This window comes from Hylobates moloch, unplaced genomic scaffold (genome assembly GCF_009828535.3).
Source record: "Hylobates moloch isolate HMO894 unplaced genomic scaffold, HMol_V3 SCAFFOLD_1, whole genome shotgun sequence".
Lineage (NCBI taxonomy): Eukaryota > Metazoa > Chordata > Mammalia > Primates > Hylobatidae > Hylobates > Hylobates moloch.
In genome coordinates this window covers 103,292,137-103,317,106 of record NW_026652276.1, presented here as the reverse complement: position 1 = coordinate 103,317,106, position 24,970 = coordinate 103,292,137, and the positions used below count along the sequence as shown (strand labels likewise).

The window sequence follows — 24,970 nt, the reverse complement described above, 5'->3', positions numbered from 1 at the left end:
TAAATAAATAAATAAATAAATAAATACCCTGCCTTGAAGGCTTATTAGTGACTGTCCTAACCCCTGGGCCACCAAGTTCTATTCCTCCTCCACTCTCCCCACCCCTAGTAGTGTCCTGGGCTGCCCTTCAGGGGCATAGCAGGTGCTCATGGCCTGCTGGGTTCATCTTTTCTCCAAGCTACCACACCCTAGAGTGGACCCTGGTTTGCACCCTGTCCCCTCTGGCTGGGGCCGCTTATGCCACTCAGGGACCAGGCCTGAACCTCAGTGGGCTCAGCCTCTTCCCCAACCCTTGCCTGCAGGAGAAGGTGTGGGAGTGAGAGAGCTGGGGTGCTGACTCGAGGCCCTTCTTCTTCTTCTTCTTCTTTTTTTTTTTTGAGACGGAGTTTTGCTCTTGTTGCCTAGGCTGGAGTGCAATGGCACGATCTCGGCAGCTCACCGCATCCTCTGCCTCTCGAGTTTAAGCGATTCTCCTGCCTCAGCCTCCCAAGTAGCTAGATTACAGGCATGTGCCACCATGCCCGGCTAATTTTGTATTTTTAGTAGAGACAGGGTTTCTCCATGTTGGTCAGGCTGGTCTTGAACTCCCGACCTCAGGTGATCCACCTGCCTTGGCCTCCCAAAGTGCTGGGATTCCAGGCATGAGCCAGTCCACCCAGGTTTTTTTTTTAGACAGAGTTTTGCTCTTGTTGCCCAGGTTGGAGTGCAGTGGCGCGATCTCAGCTCACTGCAACCTCCGCCTCCTGGGTTCAAGCGATCCTCCTGCCTCAGCCTCCCTGGTAGCTGGGAATTCAAGCACGTGCCACCATACCCGGCTAATTTTTGTATTTTTAGTAAAGATGGGGTTTTGCAAATTTGGCCAGGCTGGTCTCGAACTCCTGACCTCAAATGATTCACCCGCCTTGGCCTCCCAAAGTGCTGGGATTACAGGCATGAGCCTCCGCGCCTGGCCTCTTCCCACCTTTCGTAGTCTCCAGCGTCTGTTATTCCCCTCTGTATTTTCATGTATACCCACTGTTTAGCTCCCAGTTACAAGTGCAATCATGTGGTATTTGATTTTCTGAGTTGTTTCGCTAGGGATAATGGCTCCCAGTTCCATCCATGTTGCTGAAAAAGACATGATTTCATTTTTTTTTTTTTTTTGAGACGGAGTCTTGCTCTGTTGCCCAGGCTGGAGTGCAGTGGTGCCATCTCAGCTCACTGCAAAATCCGCCTCCCGGGTTCACGCCATTCTCCTGCCTCAGCCTGCCGAGTAGCTGGGACTACAGGCGCCCTCCACCACACCCGGCTAATTTTTTTGTATTTTTAATAGAGACGGGGGTTTCACTGTGTTAGCCAGGATGGTCTCGATCTCCTGACCTCATGATCCGCCCGCCTTGGCCTCCCAAAGTGCTGGGATTACAGGCGTGAGCCACCGCACCCGGCCTGATTTCATTCTTTTTGATGGCTGAGTGGCATTCCGTGGTAGACATATACCACATTTTCTTTATCCAGTCCTCCCTTGACGGACACATATGTCGATTCCATATCTTTGCTCTTGTGAATTGTGCTGTGATCAACATACCAGTGCTGGTATCTTTTGGATAGAATGAATCATTTTCCTTTGGATAGATGGCAATTAGTGGGATTGCTGGATGGAAGGGCCGTTCTATGTTCAGTTCTTTGAGAAATCTTTGCACCATTTCCCATAAACGTTGTACTAATTTACATTCTCACCAACGGTGTATACGCGTTCCCTTTTCTCCACATCCTCTCCAACATGCATTGTTTTCAGGCTTTTGAATAATAGCCAGTCTGACTGGCATAAGATGGTATCTCATTGTGATTTTAATTTGCATGTTCTGATGATCTGTGATGCTGGGCATTTTTTATATGGTTCTTGGCCGCTGGTATGTCTTCTTTTGTATACCTCTTTTTATGTCCGACTTCTTTCACTTGAGATTGTAATTGCAAGGTTCTTACACATCATTGCATGCAGTTGGCATTCATTCATTCTCATTGCTGTATGTTATTCTATTGTGTGAACAAACCACAACTTATTTACTTATTATTATTATTATTATTGAGATGGAGTCTTGCTCTTGTCGCCAGGCTGGAGTGCAATAGCATGATATTGGCTCACTGCAACCTTCACCACCAGGGTTCAAGCGATTCTCCTGCCTCAGCCTCCTGAGTAGCTGGGATTACAGGCACCCACCACAACGCCCGGCTAATTTTTTTTTTTTTTTTTGTATTTTTGGTAGAGACGGGGTTTCACCATGTTGGCCAGGCTGGTCTCAAACTCCTGACCTCAGGTGATCTGCCCACCTCGGCCTCCCAAAGTGTTGGGATTACAGGCGTGAGCCACCACGCTTGGCATTTTTTTTTTTTTTTTTTTTGAGACAGTCTTGCTCTGTTGCTAAGACTGGAGTGCAAAGGCTTGATCTCAGCTCACTGCAGCCTCTACCTCCTGGATTCAAGTGATCCTCCTGCCTCAGCCTCCCAAGTAGCTAAGATTACAGGTGCCTGCCACCATGCCAGGCTAATATTTGTATTTTTAGTAGAGATGGGGTTCCACCATGTTGGCCAGGCTGGTCTCAAACTGCTGGCCTCAAGTGATCCACCCGCCTTGACCTCCAAAAGTGCTGGGATTACAGGCGTGAGCCACCATGCCTGGCCTTATTGACTCATTCTAATGGTGATGGATGTGTGAGTTATTTTCAGTGTTGAACCTTTTTTTGTGGCTGGTGGTTCTGAGCATGCCAACTCTGTGTGTGTGTCCAGCTCCCTCGAGACAGACAGGCTGGGCGTTCCCAGGGCCCTGTGGTCCCCCAGGCTGTTGGCAGGGCAAGGAAGATGCCTCCTTTATTTTTTATTTTTTTATTTTTAAAATTTTTTTGAAATAAGAGTCTTAGTCTGTCACCCAGGCTGGAGTGCAATGGCATGATATCGGCTCACTGCAACCTCCGCCTCCCTGGTTCAAGCAATTCTCCTGCCTCAGCCTCCCAAGTAGCTGGGATTATAGGCGCACACCACCACGCTCGATTAATTTTTGTATTTTAGTAGAGATGGGGTTTCACCATGTTGGCCAGGCTGGTCTCGAACTCCTGACCTCAGGTGATCCACATGCCTCAGCCTCCCAAAGTGCTGGGATTACAGGTGTGAGCCACCATGCCTGGCCAGAAGATGCCTCCTCTACAACTGAGGAACCTCGGCCCTGAGCTCGGACATAGTGAGAATGGTAGCGTGTGGGACCGGAACCTGGGCTTCTAGACTCAACCCTTGCTTGTCTCCCAGCTGCGGGTGCCAGAGAAGTTGGGGTTTGACTGGGGCACTTGGCCTGGGTCTGTCCTGCCCTGCTCAGCCCACGAGCGCAGAGCCCTTCACTGTGTAAACCTGGTCTGCACTATCCACTGTGGTCTTGCCAGTTTCATCTTCCTCCCTCCTGTTTGAAGCCACATGGGCTTGCGGAGCCTGGGTTCGAGCCCCGGATCTGCTGTGATGCTGGGGCAAGGCCCCATCCCCATGCTGACTCTCAGCTGTCCCCACTATCTGGATGGCTGCCAGGCCAATGGGTGCTCTCAGGGCAGCTCGAGATTTATCCTCACCCCATTCTTCTTGGGGATCCCCCATACCCCTACTGCTGGCCAGCAGCTGTGTGAGTGTTGCCTGCACAGCTGGGGCTGCGGCTCCCCCCAGGCCTGGCAGAGAAGACTGACCAAGTATGGGTGGAGACAGCAGTACAGACAGCCGGGCACCCTCCCATCAGCTCTCCCAGGCCGGAGGGATAGTGGGTATAAGGCTCAGAGCTTCGGCTTCCGCCTGAGAGCCGGCAAGACTCACAGGGAAGGGGCCGTCCAGCCCTGCCCTCTGCTTGCCCTGGACAGGGAGGATGTGGAGACTCTAGCTTCACCACTGGGTGACCTAAGTCAAGCTTCTCAGATTCCCTGAGCCTTGGGCAAATGCAAACAAAGCCGTGTGGGATGGATGGGCAGTGGGGCCCGTGGGGCAGGTGAGGTGCCAGCCTGGAGTGGTGTTACACCCAGGACCCCCTGCTGGATTCTGCATGGTGCAGGATTGGGGTGGGACTGGCATTCAAGTGCATGTGTGGGCATTGGGGTGCTTGGCAGGGCAGGGCAGGGCTTGGGGAGCCCCCTTCATGCTCAGAGAAGGGCTCACCATTGGCTCGGAAAGCCTGGCCTGGCAGTGAGCATTTTGGGGTCCTCTCTGTTGGGGGCTTGCCTTTTGGTGGGTGTGTAGTGGAGATAATGTTTCCTTCTCTCTCCCCTTGTGTCTCTTATTTTTTTTTTTTTTTTTTTTTTTTTAGAAATAAGGTCTTAGGTCGGGCGCGGTGGTTCACGCCTGTAATTCCATCACTTTGAGAGGCGAAGGTGGGTGGATCACCTGAGGTCAGGAGTTCGAGACCAGCCTGGCCAACATGATGAAACCCTGTTTCTACTAAAAATACAAAAATTAGCCAGGTGTGGTGGCGCACTCCTGTAGTCTCGGCTACTTGGGAGGCTGAGGCACGAGAATCGCTTGAACCCAGCCGGCAGAGTTTGCAGTGAGCCAAGATCATGCCACTGCATTCCAGAATGGGTGACAGAGTGAGACTCGGTCTCAAAAAAAAAAAAAAAAAAAGATAGGGTCTTGCTCTGTGGCCCAGGATGGGGTTCAGTGGCACGATCACAGATCACAGCTCACTGCAGCCTCAAACTTCTGGGCTCAAGCAATCTTCCCGCCTTAGCCTCCTAAGTAGCTGGGACTATAGGTGTGTGTCACCATGCCTGGCTTTTTTTTTTTTAATTTTTTAGGAGGTGAGGTCTCACTGTGTTGTCCAGGCTGGTCTCGAACTCCTGGCCTCAAGTGATCCTCTTGCCTTGGCATCCCAGAGTGCTAGGACTGCGGGCGTGAGCCACTGTATCTAGCCTATCTTTATCTTTCTTTTAAAAAAGTGATTAAGAAGCCGGGCATGGTGGCTCATGCCTGTAATCCCAGCACTTTGGGAGGCCAAGGCAGGCAGATCACCTGAGGTCAGGAGTTCAAGACCAGCCTGGCCAACATGATGAAACCCCATCTCTACAAAAATACAAAAATTAGCTGGGCATGATGGGAGGTGCCTGTAATCCCAGCACTCTGGGAGGCTAAGCCAAGAGGATCGCATGAAGCCAGGAGTTCAAGACCAGCCTGGCAACATAGTGAGATCCTGTCTCTACAAAAATTACCGAGTATGGTGGCATACATCTGTGGTCCCAACTACATGGGAGGCTAAGGAGGGAGGATCACTTGAGCCCAGGAGTTCGAGGCTGCAGTGAGCTATGATTGCGTCACTGCACTCCAGCCTGGGTGACAGAGGGAGACCCTATCTCCAAAAATAAATAAATAAATAAATAAATAAATAAATAAAGTTCCCAGGTATCCCACCCCAGTCCCCTCTCACCACCAAACCACCCCTCCCTGCTCTTACAGTGGAGTTCATCCTGTGGGTGCCTCCAGGGCAGGTGGGCCAATTGCCAGGGAGGACCCTCTAGGGGACCACCTGTCCCTCCAGTGTATACTCACGTTCCCTGTCCAGCCCAGGCGCTCTGCCATCTGTGCCCACCCACCCACTGCTCTGCCCACTCTCCAACACTTGGCATTGCCAGGCCTTTTGACTTGCCCATCAGATGGGGCACCCTAGGTTTGCCTTTTCCTGTTCCTGGGGAGGCCCAGCAGCTCTCTGTCTCTTAGCTGGTGGATTTTGCAGCCTGCCTCCTCCGCAAAGGCTGGTCCCATTCCTGCCCCCCTATCGTTGGGTTGCCCTCAGGTTGGTGCCCTGTGGTTGCTTTGAGTTCTCTGCTGCAGCCCCTACCTCCCCCCGCCTCCCTCCCAGCGTCCCCTCTCTGTCCCAGATCAGGCCTCATTTTGTTTGTTGTTTGTTTGTTTGTTTTTGAGATGGAGTCTCACTTTGTCACCCAGGCTGGAGTGCAATGGCACCATCTCAGCTCACTGCAACCTCTGCCTCCTGGGTTCAACTGATTCTCCTGCCTCAGCCTCCCAAGTAGCTGGGATTACAGGCACACGCCACCACGCCCGGCTAATTTTTCTACTTTTAGTAGAGATGGGGTTTCGCCTTGTTGCCCAGGCTGGTCTTGAACTCCTGATCCTCCCGTCTTGGCCTCCCAAAGTGCTGGGATTATAGACGTGAGCCACCGTACCCGGCCACATTTTGGGGATCTGCTTCCATCTTAGCAGCTCCCAGCTGGCTTCTCTCCCTGTACCCCAACCCCCCCGCCCCTGCTGCCAGTTCACCATCATCCTCAGCTCCCAGAGCGGTCTTGCTGGTGTGCTTGTCTGATCGTGGGGGATCCCTAGCTTGGAGTCTCTCTGTGGCCCCTCATCCCCTCAGCCTGATTGCTGGGGCACGTCCGGGAGACCCTGCCTGTCTCTCACACTCTCTAGATCCCCCCCTGCATTCCAGTCCCACCAGATCCTTGGGTGTTGAGTGGGCCTGGCAGAGTGTGGTCAGTTTCCCTTGCCAGATCCCAGACCCTCTGCCCCGCAGGTGCTCCCTGCCCAGGCTCCCGGTTACGGGGCCCTTGTTCCTCCGAGAGGTGCTGTTGTGCCTGGCGCCCTAGGGCTTGTGGCATGTGGGCAGGGGCTGTGCTGAGCCTACCTCTGGGGCCTGATTGTGGGGCTGCGGGTTACACCTCAGGAAGTGTGGGCATGAGCGCCCCAGCTGCCGGGACCCCCGAGGGCCCTGGGGAGAGTGGGCTCTGGTGAAGGCTGGATGTGACCCACCCCAGCCAGCAGCAGCGTCCCTGCCAAGCCCCTGCCCCTCCAGGAGTGAGCCACGTCCGGGGTCTCTGCAGGCGTGCCCGCTTCCTGGCTCCTGCCTCCCTCGCCCCAGGACAAGGCTGGCCCGCCAAACCGAGATGGGCTTTCCACTGCTCTATTTGGCACCCGCCCCCCTCCGCCAGGGCCCTGATTGGCAGAGAGTTCCGAGGCTGCAGCCCGCCACCCCCGGGCAGCTGAAATGGAAGCCGTGAAATGCAGCCGGGGCTTGTCTCCGGGAAACGGCAGCAGAGGGTGGCACAAAAGGGGGCCTGTTGGTTTGAATGCCACCCCGCCCTCGCCTGTCCGTCCTGTGCACCAGGGCCTCCAGAGAGTAGTGACAGTCCCCTTCCCGAGCAGCCGGGCACACTCCTGGGGTGTCTTCTCTGCCTCACTCCCAGGAGGTGGTGACACTTGTACCCCATTTTACAGGTAATGAAACTGAGGCTCTCTCTGAGCCAAGGGCTCACAGCCACTCAGGGTAAGTCTGGGGTTTGGAGCTGGGACTGCGCCAGGCTTCTCCACCTCCCATGTCGGCCACAGTGTGGCCAGAGGCCAATTTATCATCAAGTCTCAGCGTTTTCCAAGAATCCCTCTCTCTTCCTTTGTCCCACCAGCGCAGCTGAGTCACACCAGGGCAGGTGGCCTCCCCCTTCTTCCTGTTCACTATTCTCCCCTCTCCCCTTCCGGGTGTTCCTTAAAAACAGGGGGGGCTGCTCCCCCTCTGCACCCTTCTCCCCCTCCCACAGCAAGAATGGCTGGGCCTGACTGAATGCCGCCTTGATTCTTCTCTCCTGCCAGCTCTTTGGTTTCCTTTGTGAGCCGTGGCAGGCGGACGCTGTCCCCGGAGGCCAGGGGGCTCACAAATGTTATTCCAGGGCTGGGCTGGGCAGGATGGGAGGTAGGGAAGGGCCAGACCCGGGTCTGATTCCAGGACAGCCACTTAGCAGTGTGTGACTTTGAGTCCCCGAACTTCTCTGCACTCGGGAAGCTCTACCTGTCAGAGGACATCTGCCTTGTCCAGGGGCTGGGGAGGACATGAGGCCACATTCATGCAATGCCTGGTAGACAGTAGGTTCGTTTTTTGTTTTTTTGTTTGTTTGTTTTTTTTGAGTCTCGATCTGTCGCCCAGGCTGTAGTGCAGTGGCACCATCTCGGCTCACCCCAACCTCTGCCTCCTGGGTTCAAGCGATTCTCCTGCCTCAGCCTCCCGAGTAGCTGGGACTACAGGCGCCCGCCACCATGCCTGGCTAATTTTTTTGTATTTTTAGTAGAGACAGGGTTTCACTATGTTGGCCAGGCTGGTCTCAAACTCCTGACCTTGTGATCTGCCCGCCTCAGCCTCCCAAAGTTCTGGGATTACAGGCATGAGCCACCGCGCCCGGCAACAGTAGGTTCTTCATACTGGAGGCTGCCGGGGGGTTCGGGAGGGCCAGAGGGCAATTTTGGGAGCGTTCCCTGGGAGAAGTGTTTCTGGGGATTTGTGGCCTGGAAGGCCTTTGTCCTCTGGGCCGCTGTAGATGTGCTCTTGTGGGAATTCCAGATCATGGCTCTGTGCCAGGCACCATGGCTCAGGCTGGGTTCTCAGAGAAGAGAGACTATGGCCCCGCCTGAAGTCGCCTGTAAGCTCCCAGGTGGCATGACGAAGACAGACAAGAACAACATACTCTCTCCTCCTTGGCTCCACATGTGATCCTGAGGTCTCTGTGGGCCGAAGGTCCTGGGAGGCTTCCTGGAGGAGGTGGCATCAGGCCAGGTGTCAGTAGGTAATGCAAATAGGTGAAGTGAAGCAGGTGGGAGAAAAGGCACAGGCGGCCTCTGGGAGGTGGGACAGTGTCAGGCGGGTGGTAAGGACTGCAGGGTCATCTGCAGGATCCTCCAGTGCCAGGGACAGGGTTCTCACGCCTGGTCTCTGCCTCAGAGGGGATGCTGGCTGGTGGGGAGGCCAGACCGGCTGTGTGATGACCTGTGGTGTCTGACCAGCTGGGCTGATCACCACGAGCCACTCAGACCTGAGTGCTATGTCCTAAGGAGGTGAGAATGGTGTCCTGGACTTCTCACCTCTTGGGTCAGTATCATTCATTCATTCATTCATTCATTCATAATCTAGTTTGTTTGTTTGTTTGTTTATTTGTTTATATTTCTTTATTTTGAGATGGAGTCTCGCTTTGTTGCCCAGGCTGGAGCGCAGTGGTGCGATCTTGGCTCACTGCAACCTCCGCCTCCCGGGTTCAAGAGATTCTCCTGCCTCAACCTCCCAAGTAGCTGGAACTACAAGCGTGTGCCACCACGCCCGGCTAATTTTTGTATTTTTAGTAGAGACGGGGTTTCACGACATTGGCTGGGCTGGTCTCAAACTCCTGACCTCCAGTGATCTGCCTGCCTCGGCCATCTTTTCATGTGCTTATGGGCTGTTTATATATCTTCTTTGGTGAAATGTGTATTCAAAGTGCTGAGATTACAGGCGTGAGCCACTGCGCCCAGCCCTTTTTAAAAAAATTTTTAGGCCGGGCGCGGTGGCTCACGCCTGTAATCCCAGCACTTTGGGAGGCCGAGATGGGCAGATCACGAGGTCAGGAGATCGAGACCATGGTGAAACCCCGTCTCTACTAAAAATACAAAAAATTAGCTGGGCGCAGTGGCGGGCTCCTGTAGTCCCAGCTACTCAGGAGGCTGAGGCGCGAGAATGGCGTGAACCCGGGAGGCAGAGCTTGCAGTGAGCCGAGATTGCACCACTGCACTCCAGCCTGGGCAACAGAGCGAGACTCTGTCTCAAAAAAAAAAAAAAAATTTAACTTTTTTAGAGACAGGGTCTCACTCTGTCTCACTCTGTCACCCAGGCTGGAGTGTGGTGGTGTGATCACAGCTCACTGCAGCCTCAACCTCCCGAGCTGAAGCAATCCTCTCACCTTAGCCTCCCCAGTAGCTCAGACTACAGGCACGCACCACCACACCCGGCTAAATTTTGTATTATTTTGTAGAGACAGATTTTCACCATGTTGCCCAGGCTGGTCTCAAACTCCTGAGCTCCAGCAATTCACCCACCTCGGCCTCCCAAAGTGCTGGGATTACAGGTATAAGCCACTATGCCCAGCCTCTCCCATCTTAAGTGTATGGTTTGGGCCCAGCGTAGTGGCTCACACCTGTAATCCCAGCACTTTGGGAGGCCAATGCAGGTGGGTCGCCTGAGGTCAGGAGTTTGAGACCAACCTGGCCAACATGATGAAACCCCGTCTCTACTAAAAATTAAGTGTATGGTTTGATGACTTCTAGTATAAACATAGAGTTGTGCAACTATCACCACACCCCAGTTTTAGGACATTTCTACCACCCAGAAAGTTCTCTGTGCCCATTTGCAGCCAATCTGTGTTTCCAGGCCCAGGCAACCACTGATCTGCATTCTGTGTATACAGTTTTGAAATTTCATATGAATGGATTCATACAATATGGAGTCCTTCGTGTCTAGTTTCTTCTACTTAGCAAAATGTTTTAAACATTAATCCGGCTGGGCGTGGTGGCTCACGCCTGTAATCCCAGCACTTTGGGAGGCTGAGGCGGGTGGATCACCTGAGGTCAGGAGTTCGAGACCAGCCTGGCCAACATAGTGAAACCCTGTCTCTACTAAAAATACAAAAAGTTAGCTGGGTGTGGTGGCGGGTGCCTGTAATCCCAGCTACTCGGGAGGCTGAGGCAGGAGAATCGCTTGAACCCAGGAAGTGGAGGTTGCAGTGAGCCGAGATTGTGCCATTGCACTCCAGCCTGGGTGACAGAGCGAGACTCTGTCTCAAAAAAAAAAAAAAAGCATTCATGCATTCATCTATGTTGCACATATCAGTAGTTCTTTATTGCTGAGAAGTATTCTATTATATAGATATACCACTTTGGGCCAGGCATAGTGGCTCATACCTTTAATCCCAGCACTTTGGGAGGCTGAGGTGGGGGGAATTGCTTGAGTCCAGGAATTCAAGACCAGCTTGGGCAATATAGCAAGACCCTGTCTCTACAAAAAAAAAAAAAAAAAAAAAAAAGCATTTAGCCAGGTGTGATGGTGCATGCCTGTAGTCCCAGCTACTGGGGAGGCTGAGGTGGGAGGATTGCTTGAGCCCAGGAGGTCGAGGCTGCAGTGAGCCGTGATCACGCCACCACACTCCAGCCTGGGTGACAGAGACCTGTTAAAATGAAAACTGGTCATGGTGGCTCACTCCTGTAATCCCAGCACTTTGGTAGGCTGAGGCAGGAGGATCCTTTGAGTCCAGGAGTTCGAGACTAGCTTCGGCAACATAGTGAGACTCCAGCTGCAAAAAATAAAAAGTTAGCTGGGCATGGTGGCACTCGCCTTTAGTCCCAGCTACCCAGGAAGCTGATGTGGGAGGATCACTTGAGCCCAGGAGCTTCCAGGCTGCAGTGAACCATGATTGCACCACTACACTCAGCCTGGGTGACAGAGTGAGACCCTGTCTCAAAAATAAAATTAAAATTAAAATAAAAAACAGCTGCCCTATTTTTGTTTGTACATGCACTGGTTGATGGAGATTTTACTTTTGGGCTGTTATAAGTAAAGCTGGTATGAACTCTTGTTTATAAAACTTTCTATGGACACATGTTTTTGCTTCTCTTGGGTGGTTGGGTTATATGGGAGGAATATTTTTAACTTTCTTTTTTTTTTGAGACAAGGTCTCACTTTGTCATCCAGGTTAGAGTGCAGTGGCACAATCTTGGCTCACTGCAACCTCTGCCTCCTGGGTTCAAGCGATTCTTGTGCCTCAGCCTCCCGAATAGTTGGGACTACAGGCATGTGCCACCATGCCCTGCTAATTGTTTTTGGATTTTTGGTAGAGATGGGGTTTCACCATGTTGCCCAGGCTGGTCTCCAACTCCTGGGCTCAAGCTATCCGTCTGCCTCAAGCTCCTATTTTTAACTTTTTTTTTTTTTTTTTTGAGACGGAGTCTTGCTCTATCGCCCAGGCTGGAGTGCAGTGGTGCGATCTTGGCTCACTGCAAGCTCCGCCTCCTGGGTTCACGCCATTCTCCTGCCTCAGCCTCCCGAGTAGCTGGGACTACAGGTGCCCGCCACCACGCTCAGCTAATTTTTTGTATTTTTAGTAGAGATGGGGTTTCACCGTGTTAGCCAGGATGGTCTTGATCTCCTGACCTCATGATCCACCCGCCTCGGCCTCCCAAAGTGCTGGGATTACAGGCGTGAGCCACCACACTCGGCCACTATTTTTAACTTTTTAAGAAACTGCCCAACTGTTTTCCAAAGTGATTGTACCATTTTTTATTTCCGTCAACACTACGAGCATTTCAGTTGTTCTGCATCCTCATCAGCACTTGGTATTGTCAGCTTTTAAAATTTTTAGCCATTCCCCTTGATGGGAAGTGGTATCTCTTGTGGTTTTGATCTGTATTGCCTGGATGAGTAATGATGTTAGTCATCTTTTCATGTGCTTATAGGCTGTTTGTATATCTTCTTTGGTGAAATGTGTATTCAAACCTTTCACCCATTTTTTACTGGGTTGTTGTCTTCTTAGTAAGTTGCAGAGTTCATTATGTTTCCTGAATACCAGCCCTGGCTGGGTGCGGTGGCTCACACCTGTAACCCCAGCACTTCCAGAGGTGGAAGCAGGAGGATTGCTTGAGCCCAGGAGTTTGAGACCAGCCTGGGCAACATAGCTAGACCCAGTCTCTACAAAAAATAAAAAACAATTAGCCAGGCATGGTAGGGTGCACCTGTAGTCCTAGCTATCCAGGAGGCTGAGACGGGAGGATTGCTTGAGCCCAGGAGTTGGAGGCTGCAGTGAGCTATGATCGTGTCACTGCACTCCAGCCTGGGCGACAGAGTAAGACCACATCTCAAGCATAAAAAAAAAAAGAATAAGAAAAAGAAAAGAATGCAAGTCTGGGCCTGGCGTGATGGCTTACACCTGTAATCTCAGCACTTTGGGAGGCTGAGGCAGGTGGATCATTTGAGGTCAGGAGTTCAAGACCAGTCTGGCCAACATGGTGAAACTCCATCTCTACTAAAAAACAAAAATTAGCCAATGTGGTGGCAATGGGACGCCTGTAGTCCCAGGTACTTGGGAGGCTGAAACAGGAGAATCACTTGAACCTGGGAGGCGGAGGTTGCAGTGAGCTAAGATTGCATCACTTGGGTGACAAAGCAAGACTCCGTCTCCAAATAAATAAATAAATAAAAGAATGAAAGTTTGTTATTAGATACGATTTATAGCTGTTTTCTCTGTGGGAGGGATTTTGGGCAGAGAAGAGGCCCTGGTAGGGGGGGCGGGGGTCAGGAGGTGGAGGGAGTTCCTTGCACCTCACTTGAGTCTCAGCAATGCTCTCTCTTCTCTGCATCTGGAATTCCTAGGTGAGAGGGTCCCCCAGCTGAGCCACGGGAGCAGGAGGCTCATTTGGTCACCCACAAGGTGGGACATTTACTGTCACCAGAGACCACCCCCACTCACCTTTGCTAGCACTGGAAATGCTGACCCAGCCTAACCAAGCTCTGAGAGAGCTGTGCCCAAAGCTCACAGTCCGGCTCCCTCATTGAACAAGCCACCAGGAGGGCCAGGTTCTGAGGACGAAGGGAGCAGTCTTGCACCCCAGCATGTTTGACTCCCAGCCCCCAGAATTCCCGGGGCACCAGGGGCGTTGGGATGTTGGATTTAGCAGGCCCTGAGGGCCAGAGCTGGCAGGCATGCCCAATGCTGTCGTGGGCCCACCCCGACGTGTCGGCTCCACTGCTGTGTGCCTGGGGGCAGCTAGTTTTCCTCTGCTCTTATGGCTGCCAGCCCGAGGGAGGAGGTGATCCTTCACTCAGATGTGCCAGGACAGGTAGTAGCGTTGCTGACTCATCGGATGTCCTGAGAACACAGGCACATTCCTGCCGTGAGCGTTGTGGGTTGGCATCTGTATTCATCAGAACTTTTTTGGAAATGCAAATGACATTGTCCCTCAAATAGGTTTAGGGAAAAAAAAAAAAGGCCAGGTGCAGTGGCACACACTTGTAATCACAGAAGTTTGGGAGGCTGAGGCGGGAGGATTGCTTGACCCCAGGAGTTTTGGACCAGCCTGGGCAACATAGTGAGACCCTGTCTCAACAAAAAACTTGTAAACTTAGCTGGGGCAGGGGGTGGTGGTGGTGGCATGCGTCTGTGGTCTCAGCTACTCGGGAGCCTGGGAGGTTGAGGCTGCAGTGAGCTGAAATCGTACCGCTGCACTCCAGCCTCCAGCCTGGGCAACAGAGTAAGATACTGTCTCAAAAAAAAAAAAAAGAGAGAGAGAGAAAACAATTGTGAGATTTGTTGGTTGAAGAGCTCAGTCGGGCACAGTGGCTCACGCCTGTAATCCCAGCACTTTGGGAGGCCGAGGGGGGCAGATCACAAGGTCAGGAGATCAAGACCATCCTGGCTAACATGGTGAAACCCCGTCTCTACTAAAAATACAAAAAATTAGCCGGCCGTGGTAGCAGGTGCCTGTAATCCCAGCTACTCGGGAGGCTGAGGCAGGAGAATGGCGTGAACCCGGGAGGCGGAGCTTGCAGTGAGCCGAGATCGTGCCACTGCACTCCAGCCTGGGCAACAGAGTGAGACTCCATCTCAAAAAAAAAAAAAAAAAAAACGAAGAGCTCAAATGCCCAGCTTCAGGCTCAGCTGGATCTAGGCCCTCCTGGGGACTCAGCTCTGCTGTCTCTGTGTTGGCACCGTTCCCTGGCAGGCTCTCCCATGCGGTAACCAGGATGGCCCCTGCAGCTTCTGGCTTCCATCCTACACCCAGGCAGCCCCAGAGCGGGGAGAATTCTTCGTAAAGGTTTCAGCCACAGCCCAGGCCCTGGGACGCCTCACATGATCTTCTCTGATGGCCAGGCCTGCGTTATGCATCCACTCTAGGTGTGGTAATGGCGTCAACCCACATAAGTCATATGAACCAAGGATGGGGAAATGTAGGCCGGGAGCAGTGGCTCATGCCTGTAATCCCAGCACTTTGGGAAGCCGAGGCAGGAGAATTACCTGAGGTCAGCAGTTTGAGACCAGGCTGGCCAAGATGGCAGAAACCCCTCTCTACCAAAATACAAAAATTAGCCGGGCCTGGTGGCAGGCGCCTGTAGTCTGACCTACTCAGAGGCTGAGGCAGAAGAATTGCTTGAACCCAGGAGCTGGAGGTTGCAGTGAGCCAAGATCGTGCCACTGCACTCCTACCTGGGTGTCAAACTGACTCTGTCTCAAAAAAAAAAATTGGGGAAAAGGAACTTGGTGCGGTGGCTCATGCCTGTAATCCCTGCATTGTGGGAGGCAGAGGTGGGCGGATCACTTGAGGTCAGGCATTCGAGACCAGCCTGGCCAACATAGTGAAACCCCATGTCTACAAAAAATACAAAAATTAGCCAAGCGTGGTGGCGGATACCTGTAGTCCCGGCTATCCGGGGGCTGAGGCAGGAGAATCACTTGAACCCAGGAGGCAGAGGTTGCAGTGAGCTGAGATCATGACACTGCACTCCAGCCTGGGCAACAGAGTAAAACCCTGTCTCTAAAAATAATAATAATAATAACAAAATGAGTGAAGAAAAGGTTTCTTCAAAATCTGTGACCACAGATATGGCTGGACAGACAAGGGCATCTCCTGTATCAGAGATTTCCTGTGTTTCTGAGGTCCAGACATGAGGATGCTTTTGCCTGGAATCCTCCATCCGACTATAGTGCTCTGACTTTTCTCTCCCCATTGGACGGTGCTCCCCAGGGCAGAGGCCGAGTCCTGCCTGCAGCTCTTGGGTAGGGATGGGGCCTGGCTCATGGTGAGCCTTCTGGAAACACTGGGTGCAGGAAAGTCTGTGAGTATAGGATAGTGGGGAAGAGGCCTGGGGGTGGGGGGCTTGTCCACCTCTCCGGCCCCCTGCAGCCAGTCCCATCTTGCTGCCACCTGATCCCCTAAACAGATAGCGTCATACCTGGAGGCTTTGCTTCTCTCCAGAGTCCCTTTTGTCCTATAAGCTCTTCTCTGCTTCATCATAATGACACAAAGCTGGCCGGGCATGGTGGCTCACGCCTGTAATCCCAGCACTTTGGGAGGCCGAGGCGGGCGGATCACCTGAGGTCAGGAGTTCTAGACCAGCCTGGCCAACATGGTAAAACCCTGTCTCTACTAAAAATACAAAAATTAACCGGGCATGGTGACAGGTGCCTGTAATCCCAGCTACTCGGGGGCCCAAGGCAGGATAATTGTTTGAACCCAGGAGGCGGAGGTTGCAGTGAGCCGAGATCGCGCCATCACACTCCAGCCTGGGGAACAAAGCGAGACTTCATCTCAAAAAAAAAAAAAAAAATTTAAGTTCCGGGGTCCATGTGCAGGATGTGCAGGTTTGTTATATAGGTAAAGGTGTGCCATGGTGGTTTGCTGCACCTCTCAACCCATCACCTAGGTATTAAGCCCGGCATGCATTAGCTATTATTCCTGATGCTCTCCCTCCCCCCACCCTACCCCTCAACAGGCCCCAGTGTGTGTTGTTCCCCTCCCTGTGTCCATGTGTTCTCCTTGTCCAGCTCCCATTTATAAGTGAGAACATGCGGTGTTTGGTTTTCTGTTCCTGTGTTAGTTTGCTGAGGATAATGGCTTCCAACTCCATCCATGTCCCTGCAAAGGACATCATCTTGTTCTATTTTACGACTGCATTTTTTTGTCTTTGTTTTTGTTTTGAGACAGAGTCTTGCTCTGTCACCCAGGCTGGAGTGCAGTGGTGCCATCATATAGCTCACTGCAGCCTCAGCCTCCCAGGCTCAAGCAATCTTCCCGCCTCTGCCCCACAAGTAGCTGGGGCTACAGGCATGTGCCACTACGCCTGGCTAATTTTTTATTTTTTATTTTCTGTAGAGACAAAGTCTTGCCATGCTACCAAGGCTGGTTTCGAACTCCTGGCCTCAAGCAATCCTCCCACCTTGGCCTCCCAAAGTGTTAGGATTACAGGTGTGAGCCATTGCCCCCAGCCCTTTTAGGGCTTTTTTTTTTTTTTCTTTTGAGACAAGAGTCTTATTCTGTTGTCCAGGCTGAAGTGCAGTGGCGCGACCTCGGCTCACTGTAACCGCCGCCTCCTGGGTTCAAGTGATTTTCGTGCTTCGGCCTCCCAAGTAGCTGGGACTACAGGCATGTGCTACCCAGCCTGGCTAATTTTTGTGTTTTTTGTAGACACGGGGTTTCACCGTGTTGGCCAGGCTGGTCTTGTACTCCTGACCTCAAGTGATCCACTCACCTCAGCCTCCTAAAGTGCTGGGATTACAGGCATGAGCCACTGCACCTGGCCCCTTTTAGGGCTTTTAATAACCATAGTCAGCATGCAGCTCACGCTTTGAAAAGGTTTCACTCTGTCGCCCAGGCTGGAGTGCCCTGGAGCTCACTGCAGCCTCGAACTCCTGGGCTCAAGCGATCCACCAGCCTCAGCCTCCCAGAGTGCTGGGATGCGAGGCCACTGTACCCAGTCTAAAAGTGGTCTTTGTTGCAAACAGTTTGATGGATGCTCGTGGGATAGAAGATGAAACATCTTTCAATTGTAATAAATTTCTGCAACCAAACATAAATAAATAGACACAAAGCTTTAATGGTGGGAAGGCAGGCAGAGGTCGTGGTTAGATGATGGCCTGGTGTGGAGATGAGGCAGGTAACTGCACACCAGGACGTAAGAGGGTAAGGCAATAGCCTCTCTGTGTGTTTGTCTTGCCCCTGCAGTAGACGGGGCGCATACTGGCATGGTGAGTCCGAGAGCGGGAATGTGGCCCGTGCGGTAACGGGAGCAGTGAGCTGATAGGTTAAATCGGGCGTTGCCCAGTCCAGCCCACCTCAGGAGGGATGTGTGTTGCTCGATGGCCCCTGAGGATCTGGGGGCCATTGGGAAGTGATGATGTGATCTCTCCTGTCTCTGCCTGCAGGTGAGTGAAGATGGCAGAGAGGACGTGACCAGCACTCACCCTTGTCCACCTGCCCAGTGGCACCGCCATGCAGAAGCCCAGCGGCCTGAAGCCCCCCGGCCGTGGGGGGAAGCACTCCAGCCCCATGGGCCGAACGTCTACTGGGTCAGCTTCATCCTCAGCGGCGGTGGCCACTGGCTCCAAGGAAGGTACGTGGCACACCAAGGATCAGGGATGAGGGGACTGGCTACATGGGATGAGTGTTATTCTAGAAGAGTCCCAGGAGCACACTCTGTGACCAATCTGATGGGGGACTCTGAGTGTCATGAGCTCCTGTAATGGGGCCTGATCAACACTGGGAGGTTGGCAGAGGCTTCCCCAGGGAGGGGACATGGGAGCTGAAGTCTGGAGGGAGAATAGCTGATTCACTAGCTGAAGAGGAAATGGGCCGGGTACAGTGGCTCGTGCCTGTAATCCCAGCACTTTGGGAGGCCGAGGTGGGTGGATCACTGGAGGTCAGGAGTTTGAGACCAGCCTGGCCAACTTGGTGAAACGCCATCTCTACTAAAAATACAAAAATTAGCCAGGCGTGGCAGCAGGTGCCTGTAATCCCAGCTACTCAGGAGGCTGAGACAGGAGAATTGCTTGACCTCGAGAGGTGGAGGTTGCAGCGAACCGAGATTGCGCCATTGTACTCCAGCCTGGGCAACAGAGCGAGACTCCATCTCAAAAATAAAAAAAAGAGGGAAGGGTATTCCAAGTAGAGGGCACAGCACATGCAAATGCTCAGAGGCAGAAAGGAGCATCATGAGTACAGAAGAGGGAGAGAGCATGGGTGTGGCTGGGGCAGTCTGCTGCAATGCAGGTGGACCTGGGTGACTTGGAGGTGTGCAGGGAGTTTCATTTCCATCCTAATAATGAGAGCTATGGGAGAGTTTAAACCACGATGAGTATGATGGAAGGAACTAGCAGCAATTTCTTACCTATTCTCTGCAGTTGAAAAAATTGTGATTGAGCTGGGCATGGAGGCTCATGCCTGTAATCTCAGCACTTTGGGAGGCCGAGGTGGGAGGATCACTTGAGGTCAGGAGTTCAAGACCAGCCTGGGCAACATGGTGAAACCCCATCTCTACTAAAAATACAAAAATTAGCCGGGCGTGGTGGTGGGCGCCTGTAATCCCAGCTGCTTGGGAGGCTAAGGCAGGAAAATTGTTTGAAGTCAAGAGGAGGAGGTTGCAGTGAGCCGAGATCACACCAGTGCACTCCAGCCTGGGCTACAAGAGTGAAACTCCATTTAAAAAAAAAAAAGATGATTGTTTCTTACTTATCACTTTGATAAATGATACTGTGATGAACATCTTTGTGCACAAAGCCTGGCTTTGATGACACTCCAGCCAGCAGGATAGGTCACTGCCCATCTTATCTGATTGGCACAAAGTTTGGAGAGACAAACACAGCTGGGGCCAGACTGGACAACCTGGGTCCCGGGGAAGGGGGTCAAGGAAAGTTTGGGTCAAAGTCATGGGCAGTTGGCAGGACAGGGTCTCTGGCAGAGCCAAATGGGCAGCATGAAAGGGCAAGGAAGCTGCAGGGTGAGGCCTGTGGGCAGAAGCCCATGGGAAGGGCCTGCCCAGTACAGCCTTGTGAAGGCCCAGGCTCTGCTCCAGGGTGGCAAGTCCTCTCCAGCAATGAGAAGCTAGACAAGAGAAAATTCGGGGGATGAGGTGAGGTGGGGAAGAGGTGTTCCATGTGGAGGGAATGGGTGATGCAAAGGTCCTGAGGCTGGAATGAATTGGGTTTGTTAAGAAAGAAAAAGGCCAGGGACGGTGGCTCATGCCTGTAATCCCAGCACTTTGGGAGGCCAAGGCAGGCGGATCACCTAGGTTAGGAGTTCGAGACCAGCCTGGCCAACATGGTGAAACCCCATCTCTACTAAAAATACAAAAATTAGCTGGATGTGGTGGCACATGCCTGTAATCCCAGCTCATGGGAGGCTGAGGCATGAGAATCGACTGGACTCAGGAGGCGGAGGCTACAGTGAGCCGAGATCATGCCACTGTACTCCAGCCTGGGCAACAGAACAAGACTCTGTCAAAAAATAAAATAAATAAAATAAAATAAATAAATAAATAAAGAGAAGCCAGCAAGGTGGCTCACGCCTGTAATCCCAGCACTTTGGGAGGCTGAGGCCGGAAAATCACTTGAGCCTAACAGTTCCAGACCAGCCTGGGGAACATAGTGAGACCCCATCTCTACAAAAAAAAATTTAAATTAACCAGGCATGGTAGTGCGTGCCTGTAGTCCCAAGTACTCGGGAGGCTGAGGCAGGAGGATCGCTTGAGCCCAGGGGTTGGAGGCTGCAGTGAGCCATGATCACGCCACTGCACTCCAGCCTGAGTGACAGAGCAAGACCCTAAAAAAAAAAAGAGAGAGAGAAAGAAGAAAAGTCTGGATGGAGAGGAGTGTGAAAATAGGTTAGAGAGGGCAGCCGGGGCAGACCTGAAGGACACAGGGTTTGGGTTTGTTTTAGAAGTGGTGGGGGCTGGGCACAGTGACTCAAGCCTGTAATCCCATCTCTTTGGGAAGCTGAGGCGGGAGGATCGCTTGAGGTTAGGAGACCAGTCTGGCCAACATGATGAAACTCTGTCTCTACTAAAAATACAAAAATTAGCTGTAATCTCAGCTACTCGGGAGGCTGAGGCAGGAGAATCGCTTGAACCCGGGAGGCGGAGGTTGCAGTGAACTGAGATTGCGCCACTGCACTTCAGCCTGGGCAATAGAGTGAGACTCCGTCTCAAAAAAAAAAGAAAAAGGAAAAGAGCAGTGGGGGCCAGGCACGGTGACTCAAGCCTGTAATCCCAGCACTTTGGGAGGCTGAGGCAGGAGGATCACCTTGCTCAGTAGAGTTTGAGTCCAGCCTGAGCAACACAGCAAGATCTCATCTCTACTAAAAAAAAATTAGGCACGGTGGTCCATACTTGTGGTCCCAGTTACTTGGCAGCCTGAAGTAGGAGATCCGCTTGAGCCCAGGAGGTCGAGGCTGCAGTGAGTTTTGATCACACCACTGCACTCCAGCCTGGGTGACTGAGCGAGACTCTGAGTCAAAAACAAAACAAAAAAAGGATGGTGGGAGTGGCTGGAGGACACCAATGGAAGAGTGATGGGACCTTGTTCACATCCCTTGGGCCGCTGTGCAGAGAACGGATTGTAGGGTTAAGAGCCAGCTGGGGATACCAGCGAGGAGGCTGTGGTTATCCGGGGGAGGGAGGGGCTCATTACCATGAGTAGGCAATCAGGGAAGACTTCCTGGAAGAAGTGTGAATGAGCTCAGCCTTGATAATGGGGGCAGGGCAGTGGGTGGAGTTTGAAAATGAGAATAAGAGGAGGAAGAAGGACCTGCAGACAGTGGGGTCAAGGGTGTGAGCAAAGGCACCCAGTGGGCTGAGCTTGGACCAGTGAGGAGTAAGGCTGTGTAACCTAATGGCTGGAGAAGGGCACCCGCCCAGCCCAACCCTGGGGCTGGGGCATGGCGTGCAGTGAGAGAGTCCGATTGAACCTTCTGGGTACTTTCCCCTTTGTTCTTCCCTGATCTAGAGAGGCCCAAATTCTGGCTGTGATCCAGTTCTCATGCCCCTCCTAGCCCTGCTCCTGCTGTGTGACCCTGGGAGAGTGACCTAACCTCTCTGAGCCACAAATGGGATAATAGCATCTCCCTAATGGGATCAAGTGAGTTAATGAACATGAAGTGCCTGCAGGTAGAAAACTTATTAAAGATTAATTTATTTTCCTTTCACCCATCCATCATCTCATTACAGGAAAATTTGAAAGTGATAAAAGAAAAAAACGTCCATTATCCTTTAACCTTCTCCCCTCCCCCTTACCACTTAACCTCATCACTGCACAGCCTAACCAGGATTCCGTGAAGGATGGACCATGTTTATTGTGGTCCCACAGGATTCTAACAGAGCTGAGCATTTCCTATTGCCGACATTGGCAGTTCCTGAGTTTTAGCCATTGTCATGTTGCAGTGCAATTACTTTATTTTATTTATTATTATTATTATTATTTTGAGATGGAGTCTCACTCTATCACCCAGGCTGGAGTGCAGTGGCATGATCTCGGCTCACCGCAACCTCCACCTCCCGGGTTCAAGCGATTCTCTGCCTCAGCCTCCCAAGTAGCTGGGATTACAGGTGCCTGCCACCACGCCCGGCTAATTTTTCATATTTTTAGTAGAGACAGGGTTTCATCATCTTGGCCAGGCTGGTCTTGAACTCCTGACCTCGTGATCCCCGCCTTGGCCTCCCAAAGTGGTGGGATGATAGGTGTGAGCCACCGCGTCTGGCCTTTATTTATTTATTTTTTAATAAAAAATAAGCGTGCAGTGTTTATAAAGTCTCCAGTAGTGCACAGTCATCAGTCATGTCCTAGACCTTCACATTCACTCATTCCCTCACCCAGAGCAGCTTCCAGACTTGCAAACTCCATTCATGTTAAGTGCCCCAGACAGGCGTACCCTTTTTTCCTTTCTTTTTTATTTTTACTATTTTATTTATTTATTTTTTTCCTTTTTTTTTTGAGACAGAGTCTCACTCTGTCGACCAGGCTGGAGTGCAGTGGCACGATCTCAGCTCATTGCAACCTCCACCTCCTGGGTTCAAGCAATTCTCCTGCCTCAGCCTCCTGAGTAGCTGGGGCTACAGGCATGTGCCACAACACCAGCTAATTTTTGTATTTTTAGTAGAGACAGGATTTCACCATGTTGGCCAGGCTGGTCTCGAACTCCTGACCTCAAGTGATCCACTGGCCTCGGCCTCCTAAAGTGCTGGGATTATAGGCATGAGCCACTGCACCCAGCCTCCATTTTTTAATCTTCTTTTTTAAGAAACAGGATCTTGGCCAGGCGCTCACGCCTGTAATCCCAGTCCTTTGGGAGGCCAAGGCAGGTGGATTACCTGAGGTCAGGAGTTTGAGACCAGCCTGGGCAACATAGTGAAACCCCAACTCTACTAAAAATACAAAAACTTAGCCTGGCATGGTGGTGGACGCCTGTAATACCAGCTACCCGAGAGGCAGAGGTTTCAGTGAGCCAAGACGACACCACTGCACTCCCGCCTGGGCAACAGAGTGAGACTCTGTCTCAAAAAACAAAGAGACAGGAGACAGGATCTTGTTATATTGACCAGGATGCACCTCCTGGCCTCAAGCAATCCATCCTCCCACCTTGACCTCCCAAATTTCTGGGATTACAGGCATGAGCCACTACACCTGACCCATTGCTTGTCTTTGTTTTTTGTTGTTGTTGTTGTCTGTTTTATTTTTTTTTGAGATGGAGCCTCACTCTGTCACCAGGCTCAAGTGCAGTGGCGCGATCTTGGCTCACTGCAACCTTCCTCTCCCTGGTTCAAGCGATTCTCCTGCCTCAACCTCCCAAGTAGCTGGGATTACAGGCACACGCCACCATGCCCAGCTGATTTTTGTCTTTTTAATAGAGATGGGGTTTCACCATGTTGGCCAGGCTGGTCTCGATCTTCTGACCTTGCGATCTACCCGCTTCGGCCTTCCAAAGTGCTTGGATTCCAGGTATGAGCCACCGCACCTGGCTTGTTTGTCTTTTAAACCTTATTTTTACTGTACCTTTTCTATGTTTAGCTATGTTTTATTTATTTATTTATTTATTTATTTATTTATTTATTTATTTGAGATAGGGTCTCGTTCTGTTGCCCAGGCTGGAGTGCAGTGGCGTAATCATAGCTCACTGCAGCCTTGACCTCCTGGGCCCATGCGATCCTCATGCCTTGGCCTCCTAAGTAGCTGGGACTATAGGCGGGTGCCACCATGCCTGGCTACCTTGTAAATTTTTTGTAGAAATGGAGTCTTGCATTTGTTGCCCTCGTTGGTCATGAACTCCTGGGCTCAAGCAATCTTCCCACCTCAGCCTACCAAAGGGCGTAAGCCACCATGGCTGACCTAGATATCTTTTTTTTTTTTTTTTTTGAGATGGAGTTTTACTCTGTCTCCCAGGCTGTAGTGCAATGGCATGATGTCGGCTCACTGCAACCTCTGCCTCCTGGGTTCAAGCAATTCTCCTGCCTCAGCCTCCTGAGTAGCTGGGATTACAGGCGCCCAGCACCATACCTGGCTAATTTTGTATTTTTAGTAGAGACAGAGTTTCACCATGTTGGCCAGGCTGGTCTCCAACTCCTGACTTCAGGTGATCTGCCTGCCTTGGCCTCCCAAAGTGCTGGGATCACAGGCGTGAGCCACCGCGCCTGGCCCTGGCCTCGATATCTTATGTTCAGATGTACAAACACTTCCCCTCTTGTTACAATTGCCTTCAACATTGAGTACTGTAACATGCTAAACAGGTTTGTAGCCTAGGAGCAGTGGACTAGACCACATAGGATTGTGTAAGTACACTCTGTGATGTTCACAGGACAACAAAATCACCTAATGATGCATTTCTCAGATGGTATCCCCATCATTAAGTGATACATGACTGTATTTCCTTCCAGTCTATTTTCCTATTACACAAGTTGTTGTTTTATTATTTATTTTTATTTTTTGAGATGGAATCTCGCTCTTTCGCCCAGGCTGGAGTGCAGTGGCACGATCTCTGCAACCTCTGCCCCCTGGGTTCAAGCGATTCTCCTGCCTCAGCCTCCCAAGTAGCTGGGATTACAGGCAGCCGCCACCATGCCTGGCTAATTTTGTATTTTTAGTAGAGACAGAGTTTCGCCATGTTGGTCAGGCTGGTCTCAAACTCCTGACCTCAGGTGATCCTCCCGCCTCGGTCTCCCAAAGTGCTGGGATTCCAGGTGTGAGCCTCCGTGCCCAGCCACAAGTTGTTGTTTTAAACAGCTAGATCGTGCATTCTACTTTTTCTCATCTTAATTGCATCCTATGGGAAGCACCTCCCTGTGCTACTGCGGTATCACCTGCTGTCATTTGAATGGTTCCTTGGAGGGAGCGGACTATAGTGTGGTGTGTGGTGTGCCACCTGCTTCCTAGTCACATTGCCTGGTGGTCTGGGGATGGGGGCGAGGACTGGATGGTCGAACTGCCTGGTGCCTCCACCCTCAAAGCTGTCCCAGAGAGAGAAAGTGTCCCTCCGAGAATCTCCAGTTGACTGGGGAGACACACCCTGTGCCTGACCTTGGAGATGGTGGCAGCAGAGGCTGTGGCTGGGCTTGGTGGTGTCCTCTCCCTTTGCTGCACCCCAGCTGCTGCCTTTGCAGGGCAGAACCAGACTCCCAGGCTGGGGAAGGAGGTGGCCAGCCTGGAGC

The 24,970-nt window shown here is 51.9% G+C and overlaps 1 protein-coding gene across 2 annotated transcripts in view; it reads left to right on the top strand.

The window, feature by feature from the left end:
• CLIP2 (CAP-Gly domain containing linker protein 2) overlaps positions 1-24,970 on the top strand; it is a 112,539-nt gene that overhangs the window by 9,997 nt on the left and 77,572 nt on the right. For both annotated transcript variants that reach the window (XM_032756695.2, XM_032756688.2), the window contains exon 2: positions 17,706-17,893. In XM_032756695.2, the coding sequence (XP_032612586.1) occupies positions 17,773-17,893 (121 nt within the window). In that variant the 5' untranslated portion in view covers positions 17,706-17,772. The remainder of the gene's footprint in view (positions 1-17,705; positions 17,894-24,970) is intronic.